Source organism: Lotus japonicus, chromosome 5 (assembly GCF_012489685.1).
Source record: "Lotus japonicus ecotype B-129 chromosome 5, LjGifu_v1.2".
NCBI lineage: Eukaryota > Viridiplantae > Streptophyta > Magnoliopsida > Fabales > Fabaceae > Lotus > Lotus japonicus.
In genome coordinates, this window is record NC_080045.1 from 17,014,633 (window position 1) to 17,026,484 (window position 11,852).

Sequence of the window (11,852 nt, forward strand, 5' to 3'; positions counted from 1 at the left end):
TATACACATTTTGAGTGGGAGTTGGGTTTGGCACCCCACTTATGGGCTTGGCACCCCACTTTATCAAATACGGAATTTAAAGTTCCGTATTCTCCATATTGAATACGGAACTTAAAATTCCGTACTGTATTTAAGCATGCGTGTCACATTTTTAACCACTCATTATATACTAAAACAGATACAAAATTTTATTTTCCGTATTGATACGGAAATTTAAATTCCGTATCTGTTTTAGTGGGGTGCAAAGCCTAAGGGGTGGGGCTCCAAACCCAACTCCCAAGGATCCCATTTTGACTGCGTCGTTTCTAGGAATCATTTGTTGCTCTGAATCTTAGGGTTGAAGCTGCTTCGGTGAAACATTGGTGAGCATGAACAGATCTTCCACTGTTTCTTGACCGTGCAAATTCACTCGATTTTTCTTCTGGTGAGAAAGACATCTTCTACACCCCTTTTCTTATTTTTTATTTCACTACTTTATGCTTTAACCCATTTTCTTCTAATCTTTTCTCAACCTAGGTTGTTATATCACAAGAGAAACGCGATTCCACTAGCAACCTGCGCTGATTTCACCATCAAAGGTATGACTTCGTATTGAACTCATTTTTCTCCCACGATTTTTCCTCCTATCTACTACAGGTGAATTAAATTATCTCATTACTATCCAGGTCTGTCGTTTCATCCCTTCTCTTTCTCTCTATGATTTTATTTTGTTAATTTGATTTTCTATGTTTCATGTTTTTGAGGGGAAAAAAATACTTCGTCACCTTTTAATTCCTGGATTTGAATCTGTAAATTTTGAGTTTTCTTTCTTTGCAATTTCTTCAATTGAGAATGGGAAGTCTAGTAGGAATTTAGAAATGTTAAAATAGAATTTGGTGCATGATCCTTGAAATTTGTGATTGACTTATTTGTGTGTGACTTCATAATTACTTTGTTTTTCTGCTAAGCCCAACTTATCTTCAGACCAATTCTGCCAAGACGTAAGGAGACTTTTCAAAAGAAGGATGATGCGGCAATTCCAGTCTTGACAAGAATCAAATTTGATGATTTCATTCAGATCCCAATTTGATTTGCAATGGATCATCGCCAGTGAGGTAAAGATTCATACATCACCAATTTACTATTAAAAATGCAGTTCAGGCATGCTTAACACTCTTCCGTTAGACAAAAAAGGAAAAATGCATTTCAGTAGAATGAAAAGCAAGTTGTGATGATCCTAAAGTGAGTCTTGATAACAAAAGGTAACATCTGTCCAGAACAACAACACTGGAAAAGATAAATATAGTCTGATTTTGTTATTTTCCTCCTTTGCATTTGACACTTTTGTGTTGGTATCATGAAGTAGATGTTAATATTGGATATTAAAAATCCAAATTGACTGCAGATGCATTAAACACAATCTAGAGAACTAACTTCAATAGTTATTCAGCGTCTTCTCTAGGATTAGACTTTTAGCTGCTAATAGAAAGCTTTCATTACAAAATTGATTGATAAAGTACATTTAACCTCAACATTTTCTATGCAGGGGATAGAAAGTCAGAAGACGAAATTCTATTGGCTTGCAAGGATTCTGTGGCAATTTTGATTATGTTTGATCTAACAAGTCAACGCACATTAATCAGGTGCCATCTTTATCATGTTAAATTTAAAATAATTCAGGATATGTAGCTTTTTTTAGGAGCTAATTGCTAATCACAGAAGTTCGTACTCTTTTTTATTTTGGTAAAGTTTGAAAGAATGGTCAAATTAATTTATTTTGTTGTTGTTGCCATTTATAAAGTCTATTCAGTCTTATATGAGTTTAATCTATATCGCTCTATAAACAATACAAAGAAAAATGATCAAGTACATTATTGCACTTTCCCCCCATTAATTTGAGTTCAATTCAGAAACCAAATTATAGCTGTCCAAGTTGTGCTCCTTGGAAGATCAAGGATCGAAGTTGCAGCTGCTTACAGTGATCCGAAAGGAAAAACAAAAATCTGCACAAGTTTGTTTGCGGAATTGACTCAAGTTGAATGATGACAGACTGCAACTCTCTATCTGTTAATCTTTTGAATTCTTTGAATTGTTTTGCCTGTCAGGTTCTGGGGGTAGGATTGGATCCCACCATCGTATCTGCGCGTGCGTGTTACATGGCTACCTGCATCAGATTTTTGTTTTCTAAACCCACTCTATTCTTCTTTGATTCTTCCTGATACTGTATAAGCATGTGAAATCTTAGTTGTCGTGGTTGCACTGCATTGGACGGTTGCACTGCATTGGACGCTCATGTTAGAAAACTGTTGAGTGGCCTCAGTGGGAGTGGGAAATCTGCATTTTGGTGCGTTGAAAGTTTTGTTTGTTTTAATCACAGGTTGTTGAATAGCTTTAGGAGGAACATCACAATGAAGACCAACATCACATTTCAGAAGCACTATCCGGGTTTGGAGTTGCCTTGCTGTGCCCACGGAGTAAATTTAGATAGATGTGTCAGCAGAAGGCAGTGAAGCAGCAACCTGAAGGTTGAACTGTGCTTTTTAAGAAATCCTCTAGAATATGTCCATCTTTAACCCGCCCTACTTAAAACTCCAGTGGTTGGCCCGTGTATGGATTTTGAATTACACTTTCCAAAGTGGGGAGCATTTCTTAACAATCAGTAAGGTAATGCATAGAGCCGCAGAGTTAGCTAGCCTCAATACTTTATGATGCATAGGGCAGATAATGCTGGTGACAATACTTTCTCCTCAAGCTGTAACTATTTTCTCTTATTAACATTCATGATATCATACTAAACTTAGGAATATTGTGATTTCTTATGTTAAAAGTATATGACTAAACTCTTCAATTATAAAAGTTCACTACTTACTATGATTCTATGATTTACAGTAGTTTACGAGTATAAAATGGTTTTTTTTTTACGGTAGGAATATAAATGCTGGTTATCTATCTATTAATATAATTAACACTAGTGTTTTTTCACCCGTGCAACGGGGAATGTGTTTGTCTTATTTGATACGTCGATCAATATGTTGTTTTTTAAAATATATTAAACAACAAATGAAATAGAAGAGTTTGAAATGCGACTCAAAGTGAACAAAATGACTTCTCTTCTAAGCCTGATTCAGATTAACATGAACTCGTTTGACATTCGTCATGAACATGAAGACAATAGCACAAATCATAGATATAAGGAATTTCCAACATATTAAACAACAAATGAAATAAAAGAGTATGTAATACTAAGCAAAATGGTCAAAAAGTCTTAAATTGAAACCTTTATTGCATACATTGAAATTTGTGCAATTGATTAACTAATAAAAAGATTGGTTGATGAACAAACGTATAAGGAGATGGTTTAATGGTGGCTAATAAACAATAGCTGAGTTAATCTACAGTGAACGCGATTATGCGTGTTCGTTTCCAGTCATATGTTCTCAAAAACTTCTTGGCAAACAACATTGCGCGTGGAGTTTGAAATTACCCCTTGTTCATCTACAATGACCAAACAATCTACTTTTATGTACATCGGAAAATAAGTAAATACTTTTATGTACATACACTTGTAAAAAATTGGTAAATAATTATAAAATAAATTGAAATTATATTACATATGATTTTCAATTAATTCTAACATAAAACTATTTTCATTTAAAAGGTTCATTTCCATGTGATCTTTTTACGTGAAATTTTTTTAAACTTTTTTTACGTGTAATTTTATGTTATTTTTATTATTTTCCAAGATAAGTAGTTCCATTTCAATTTCCACTATTTTTTAATAGTCAGTTTGCCTGCGAAGAGTTTTGCGTGATACTGAGGGAGAGAAGAATGTGAGAGAGTTGAAGAGAGAGATTTGAGGGGAGGAGAAGAGCGGAGCGGTGCGGTGGAGAAAGGAGAAGATTGTGGAAAGAGAGGAGAGGAGATGAAGAGAAGAACTTTGACTTAGGTTTAGTTGTAAGGAGAAATCAGGGCACATGTGACAACAAAAGGGAAACTTACTAAAAAATTGACACGTGGATTTTTTCTTATGAGATTAAACCAGGAGCTGCCACCTCACCAAATCAGTCTTAGAGAAGTTCTTTTTTTTCTAACATATATTGATATTGATTCTCAATAAGTTGACCACCATTTCTAATTCTGATCCCCTCTCTCATTTTTTTTTCCTCTTTACTGCATTGCATTCAATTGTATTAGCACCTTTTCCGATGTATAAAAAAATTGTATTAGCACAACCCTTCATTTGTTGATACCAACCAACATTGATTTGAAAAAAAACACATCACAACATGAAATTTAGGAAGGAGTGTAATTCCAAATAACAATTTTAAGTAAGCAACAATTTCTTAAGTAATTTACAATTGAGTCAATAAAAATATACACTTCAACATAATCAAATTAAAATTAACTCATATAGTTAACAGTACAAATAAATTCTCCCATGCGCTGAACTCCAACCATTTTCTAAAACTATTTTCTTCCTATAGTTTTTGCTTGAATTCTCTTCAAATAAGAACCTCTTCCTTTGAAACACACATTGTCTCGTCATGATTCATGACTTCAAAATTCTGGTTCTTTGTATGCTATTGTAACAACCCTTCAGGTCCGTGGAGTTAAGGAATGTAGCAAGGTCTAAATGAACAATCAAACTGGTCACAGTCCATGACATTCATATAATGTAGCATAGATTCACATTTATGGTGTGCAAATAACTTGACAACACCACGACTTTCAATTTCAGTGACAAACTGAACCTTATATGGAAAATTAGCATAGTTTCACTTACCCTTCCATAACGCAACGTGCTGCTTGACCTCCCCTTCCGCACCTTCAAGATTATGATACTGCTTTGGACATGACGTTGTTCTCTTTTGGAATTATCTCTTTTCATCATCAATCAATACGATCCATCTCTCTCCACCTGGTGAAATACGATAAATTGAAAGTGAAATATCAACGTCAATCGCAGATTCACATCACATACACAATCTGAGTTGATCCTATTTAGTTCTAGACCATCAGAACTTCCATTACCAAAATGTAGTAGTGAGGAAATATAACGAAATCGAAACAATCTCTCAAAATTCAGACACCAATTCATTTGATTGCCGGTAAATAAGAAAGAGGAAACACACAACATCAAGAGCCATCCTTAGACATCCTTCTTATGTCTAATGTCTGATTGTTCTTGTGAAGAGTTTTGAAAAGACTTCCCCTACCATGCAAAATAAAATCAACTTAGGATGACTCCTTATAATTTGCTTACAAAAATACATAATAAATAAATGGGTACTTTATACACACAGTGGGTGAGAGATGCATCTGCAATAATACACATATCTATTATCTAAAAACACATTGAAAATGTAATAGATGCATGGCATTCTATGGTATATCTAAACTAAGTGTAATTCATAATTTTTAATATATCAAGCTCTCAGATGAAGTTGTCCTATCTCCTACCTAGGTAACAACTCTGTCACAATGGCCAGCTTTTCTAGTGAATATACTGCTCCCATGAAAAGCAATACATTAGGATGTCTCAATCTCTTCATTATATCAATCTGAGTTATAACAAAAAAGTTAGTACTCAGCAGCTTTCTATCTAAATCAAGAAAATAAAATTGAGATACCTCTTTTTTGTAGTCTTGTAAAGTCTCCTATGTGTATCCATCTTGCAGAGGATATTTTCAAAATCAGCTTTCTTGTTGTAACTTGGTTCAAATGTAGTCCTTGATTGATCCCTGCTGGATTTCTTGAGAATGAGAAGTCCTCTAACCGAACAATCAAAATCAAGAAAGAAGACATGTAAGTAAGGGGGTAGAAGAAAAAAAAAAAAGAACACACATTTCCTTTAACCATCAAGATCCCCACCATGAACCACCAATCAAACTTAGATATGGAACTCTTAGAAAGAAAAGATCTACACCACAACGTTAATAGAATGCTAATTAGTAAATCAATATTAATTGTTACACACAAACCACATAACATCAGAATGAGATCAATATGAAGAGAAAGAAAGATTCACACCAGGGAACAAAAAACTGCAATATTAGACCATCTATAAGTAAGACACTATCCTTATTTTCACTCATGTCATGAGACAAAAGTGTAACTTAGACAGAGCAAGTGGGATGGATGATGAAAACATGTGAGTTATAAATGTCACTTGCTTGCAGAAGAAAAAAAAGAGAATGAAAATCAAACAACCAAAGTGCTATTAGATTATGGCAGCTCCAAAGATTACTCTTTCAATTCTTGCAGAGCATATTTCCATTAATCAGATTATATTTTCATTAAAAAAGAGAATGAAAAGCAAACAACCAAAGTGCTATTAATCAGATTATATTATTAATATGTTTATCAATTCTTGCAGAGCATATTTCCATTCTAAGAAAGTTATGTCATGGAAAAGAATCTCTTATTTCCTTTATCAGGCTCTCTCTTTTCTTTCTCTTCAAGCCCCAGACATCGCATTATTAACATTAGCTTTTAGATCAGCTGCATCCTTTTCTCACGCTTCTTTGCACTCAGTTTTATCTTCATATAATTGTTCTTTAAGTCCAGTTATAAAAAACAAAAACTTACTCAATCAAGAACCAAAATCATTTATCAAATATGCACATTGAGAAATTTGTAAATTACTTCATTTGAAATTATGAGAATGCAGTCCACTGGACAAATAAATCAACGAAACCAATTTCCTCACAGTTTATTTTCGCTTGCTAAACAATCAAAATTTAAACTCCTCTTGCTGGGCTACTCTCACCTTTTTAATTTGTGGGTAACTTGCCAAAACTGCAAAACTGAAGTACTAATAAGATCAAAGTTCATCACCTATTTACTTTGGTCAATGGATTGCACCTAGATCTTAGACATTAGCCTGGAACATCACTTTTCAAGACATACTGTTTCCTGAGAACCAAATGAAGACAAAAACATGGTAAATTGAACTCCAAAAGGACGAAATAATGAGGCTTACCTGTCTTTCCGTTACGCTTCTTAAGGTGTTTGGAGTGCCTAAAACATTGCCGCAGTTAAATGGGTACTTTTTAGCTGCCATATACTTGGAATAGGTTGTAAGGAGGAATGTTATGGATGTCACATACTGTAGATTGCTTTGAGGTAGCTTGAACATGAGTCCTCCTGCACATGAATTGAATATAGTGCTTAATATAGGAACTTTGGCAGTAGCTCACCAATGCCTTGTTGGTAATAATCATGATGCATGACTTAAGAATTATGATAGATTCAACTGTTAACTGGTTTTCTAACATCAACAAACAGATAGAGTATACATATATCTATAGTCTATAGTCATTAAATCTAAAGCAACAACTTGTTACTGTCAAATAAAAATAAACAAAAATTAAAAAATCAAGAGGAGTTTGTACTTCTTTCCTCACCTTGTTACCCTCATCACTCAACAATGTAAATGGAAGTTTGTACTTCTTTACAAATGCCTGCATTCCATGCATTAACAATAAATAACAGTGGAATACAATTACAACAGCAAGAGGAGTAAGGACACAAAACAAAAAACAAACCTCTCCTTTTGATTTGTTTTTCTCATACAACTGGCTCAGCCCTATGTTATTTGAATTAGTCAACCCACTACATCAAAATCAAAATATCGAAAAGAGAATTAGATAAGAAATTCAAGAGCAAAAGCACACAAATTTCTAAATCTTACCCCCTAATTGTGATGAGCTCCCCAATTCACCAGATTATGATGAGAATCCTTCATGTCTATATGTCTAGGCTTAATTGCACTTTTGGTCCCCCAACTATTGTCTTCCTGCGAAAATCGTCCCCAAACTTCAAAATTAGCAAAAAAACGTCCTCCAACTATACATGTCGTTGCACTTTCGGTTTTCCGTCCAACTTCCGTCCAAAACTTAACAGATTGCTGGAAAATAAAATAAAAAATTCAAAAACCCAAGTATTGATTGGTTCTTCATCTTTTTCAAACTTCTTCATCATTAAATCTTATAAAACCCAGAATCTTCATCTTCATAAAACAAAACCCATAATTTTTTTTTATAAAAAATCTACAAATCCATGTTCCCCCACTTCAAAAATCCCTCTTCCCCTTCTCTCTTCTCCACCACATCCTCTTCTTGCTCCCTCACCTTTCCTCACCCACCTCCCTTCCTGCATAATTTAGTGAGTTGCATTTTTAGTCCCCCAATCTATAACCACCACTCCTCCTCCCCTCCTCATTCCTCACTTGTTTTCAACCACCGCTTCTATTTTCTTCATCCTTCCCAAGCTTTTTCCTTTCTCCATCGTTGTTTCTGTGCAAGAGACCCACTTCCTGTATCATCAACCAAACCCACACCGTGAACCATCATTGAAGCCTCTGCCAAGCCGTGAACCATCATCGAGACCCACTCCTTCCCTCACCCCCACCTCTATTTGATGAAATCATCAACCCAAATCGCCCATCCCCCACAAAACCCAAATCGACGCCGCTTCTCACGGCAGTAGAACGTGGAGCTGGAATTTGGGGCCTGTGGCTATGGTTTAGGGTTTGGTGTTTGAGGTTCCTGGTTTGAAGTCTTGGTCATTTTAGTTCCTGGTTTTGCTGTGAATGTTGATTTGGAGATGGAAGGGGGAAGGGATCTTTGTGAATTTTGGGTTTGATTCTCTTTTGGGAGTGTTTGCTGGGATAAATTTGGATTTCGTAGTTGATTTGAATGTTGGGATCGGTGGGGTTGAGAAGGGATGAAGAAGAACAGAGTGTGGTGGCGTGAAAGTTGTGGTGGTGCAGTGGTTGAGTGGTGGTAGTGTGGTGGTTGAGTGGGAAGAAGAAGAATAAGAAGAAGAAGAGAGTGGGGCTGAGAAAGGGAAGAGAACGATGAAGGTGAGATGTTAGGTTGGTGGCGAGGGTATTTCTGGATTTCAATTCAAATACTATTTTTTTTCTCAATTTTAATTTTTCTTTATTTTTTAATTCATTTTTAACGGAATATTCTGTTAGTTTTTAGACGGAAGTTAACAGAAAACCAATTTTGCAACCAAGTGTAAACTTCAGGGTCGTTTTTTGCTAATTTTGAAGTTTGGGGACGATTTTCACAGAAAGGCCAAAGTTGGGGGACCAAAAGTGCAATTAAGCCATATGTCTAAATGCAATCTTGGCTATAGAATCATGCAAGGATGGTTAAGATTAACTCCTCTGTCACACACAGATATGAGGTATCCTGGGGTCCTATATTTTAGACATTGCATGTGTATGCCTTTGTGCTTCATAGCCACCAAGTCCTTAGGTTTCTTATAATTAACATAACAATTTTACCAAGAAAGTCATGACTTCCCTTTAAAACTAAAACATTAAATAACTATCAGTACTCATTAAATAACTAACAAACTTGGCAATTTACTCAGGAGCCTAACAAACTATCAGTACTCATTAAATAACTAACATCTGTAGGAACCAAGAGCAAGCAAACCTCAAGCTAATGCATAATATTTTTAATTCTTAAATGGGGTGAAATAAATCAGAAGAAAATGGAGACATGAGAAGGAAATGGCTTTGGCTTCCTCTTCTAAGTAATCTAGTTTGGCTTCCAACACCTTTACATCTGAATGTTCAGGTCCATTACTGTTTTCTTTGTCAACACCATCATTAAAGTGTTCCTGAAATTTTTGAATGGTCAATAAGGTTAGTTATACCTCAGTAGCAGAAAAACGCAAAGAAAAAGTTCACCTTGTTGAGTTCTTGAATAGCACTTGAATAGTCATGGCTAACAGAAGAGCTGAACATCCTTTTTGATTGAGGACATGTAGCTACTATTCTTCTAAGAAACATTTTAATGCAGCTACTTATTCTACAGTTGCAAGAAAAAGAAAAGATCAATTAAAGTACATTTGCTAATAAGCACACAAAGCAAAGGAATCCCATTATCTTGAATTTCAATGTAATTGCCACAAAACAACGTAAGTGAGTGTTTCTCATTCAGCACAGTTTGCAGCAACTGATATGAGTAGCAATTCCACAGCCAAGGGAGACACTTTCATCACCATAAATCAGCATTACATCTCCTCTGTCCCTGGATCCACATACTTGGCAAGGTATCTCACCAACCCTGAAAATCATAAATGGAAATTAAACACACAACTAATGAAAAACTCATCATCATAACCAGATACATGAGATGAGAAAAAGCACTGTGAATGTCTCAGAGAAGGGAACAATGTTTTGTCTTTAACTTACTTGAAGGTCTAAGCGAAGTGGCACTTGAGTTTCTTCAACTTTTGCTGCCAAAGAGATGCAAGTGACAACCCCGAGCTATCTATCCTTAGTAATCAACACGGATGAGCCTTCATGATTTCTGCAGTACGAAATAACATCTATTTAGGCATCAAAGAGGTAATTTGAACAGGAAGAGGGAGAATGCTCACCACTTTTTCCAGCCAGCTCTCCAATTTTGTAATCGAACGCAAACTTTGAACCCTAGACGAATGCGGATGCATTTTTGTACAAAAGCTGGTAGTCGGCAATCAGAAGCTTGGTCATTACCACTCATATGAGAGTGTGAGGGGATGACTTAGGGTTTTGAAAGTGAATGGATTCAGGAGGAAGAGCATAGGTTTAGCTGTAAGGAGAAATAAGTTAAGGAGAAATAAGGGCACATGTGGCAAATAGGGCCAAGGTGGAAGAGCTGACGTGTAAAATATTAAGTGAGAATTAATTTGAGAGCGACATGTCACTAACTTGGCCTGTGAGAGCGACACGTCATGCTAGAAGTTGTTCTTTTCTAATATATATTGATTGATATTGATTGATATTGATATTTAAAAGCAAAAACATAAGCATCGAAATATTGGTTACATATTATGAATTAATATCTTTTATGAGTTATACACAAGAAGTTAGAAAAATTAAAATCTTAAAGATTTAATTTAAAATCCACTTCAAAGTTCCTAATTATGGGACCAAAACCTTACCACTTATTTTTTTAGAGTGTATTAATAACAGCTTTGAAAACAAAGATAAAAAGAAGACAAATCAGCCAAGGGTGATTTAAACCTTTCCACTACTACAGTCATTATCACATGTGGTTACTATTATATAGTTACCGAATGATAACTTAAACGGTAAAAGGTAGGGGACATATGGGGGTTGGATGAGGGTAGGTTCAGGGATCAATCATTGAAGGATGCAATTTATCTTTTCAATGTAAAAAAAAACTGTTATATAGAATTTACAAAATAAAATTATTAGTACTTCATTTTGTTTGTAAATTAAAGAACATAAATTTAAAACTAATTTAATTTTAAAAATAACAATGTAATTTTAAAATTAAAAGGAAAGGAAAATTAATTAAAATAAGTCTTAAAGTTACAAATTAGAACCACAAAGGGTGTCACAAGTGGTGAATGTGCATTTCCTCAAGGGATTTCACCTAGGCTTCTGGCCCAGGTTTGATCCCACTGAGGTAAAAAGTAATACCTTTGTGGTCAGGAACATCACTACCGTATCTCGAGCCAGATTAGTCACGTGAGACCCCTTTCCCCCATGGAAACCGATGGCCAAAGGAGAAAAAAAATTAGTTACATATCTATTAATTTCAAAAAATAGATTATATACGTATTAATTAACTTATTTACAATTAAAGCAGTGGTTACATATTATAGATTGATATCATTTAGGAGTTATATAGAAATTAAAATATTTAAAAACTTAAAGATCCAATTTAAGTTCCACTTTAAAGTTATTCATGGCAAAAAAAAAAATTGATCCAAGAGACAAAAACCTTTCCACTTCTACAAAGAAGTTTTATATTTTATAATTTAAAAAAAAACTACCATGTTAAGAATATATAGTAGCTTTATTTTAAAACTTTTATTTAACAGTAAGCACATGTAAA

General features: G+C 34.8%; 1 protein-coding gene and 2 long non-coding RNA genes across 7 annotated transcripts; 1 reads left to right on the forward strand and 2 right to left on the reverse strand.

Moving 5' to 3' along the window:
- The first annotated feature begins 224 nt into the window (after positions 1–224).
- Positions 225–2,853, forward strand: LOC130720189 (uncharacterized). Its single transcript, XR_009012963.1, has 3 exons — positions 225–424; positions 517–1,094; positions 1,526–2,853. It is a non-coding gene; the product is annotated as an uncharacterized LOC130720189 (long non-coding RNA).
- Positions 2,854–4,373: 1,520 nt separating this feature from the next.
- LOC130718441 (uncharacterized) lies at positions 4,374–7,170 on the reverse strand. 5 transcript variants are annotated; one of them, XR_009012629.1, is made up of 6 exons: positions 6,817–7,170; positions 5,851–5,899; positions 5,610–5,748; positions 5,011–5,191; positions 4,763–4,897; positions 4,374–4,608 (listed from the first exon to the last, which is right to left on the reverse strand). XR_009012629.1 is itself a non-coding variant. In XM_057569032.1 (4 exons), exons 1-4 carry the CDS (start codon positions 6,811–6,813, stop codon positions 4,854–4,856), a joined length of 324 nt encoding a protein of 107 aa, XP_057425015.1. In that variant the 5' UTR covers positions 6,814–7,160; the 3' UTR covers positions 4,679–4,853. The 5 variants fall into 5 exon arrangements, 1 of the variants encoding a protein (XP_057425015.1); XR_009012628.1 differs by lacking the exon at positions 5,011–5,191 and having other exon boundaries at positions 4,377–4,608; positions 5,824–5,899; positions 6,817–6,879; XR_009012626.1 differs by lacking the exon at positions 5,011–5,191 and having other exon boundaries at positions 4,378–4,608; positions 6,817–6,896.
- Positions 7,171–9,777: 2,607 nt separating this feature from the next.
- On the reverse strand, positions 9,778–10,465 carry LOC130721204 (uncharacterized). Its single transcript, XR_009013355.1, has 3 exons — positions 10,384–10,465; positions 10,196–10,313; positions 9,778–10,067 (listed from the first exon to the last, which is right to left on the reverse strand). It is a non-coding gene; the product is annotated as an uncharacterized LOC130721204 (long non-coding RNA).
- Between the last annotated feature and the right edge of the window lie 1,387 nt (positions 10,466–11,852).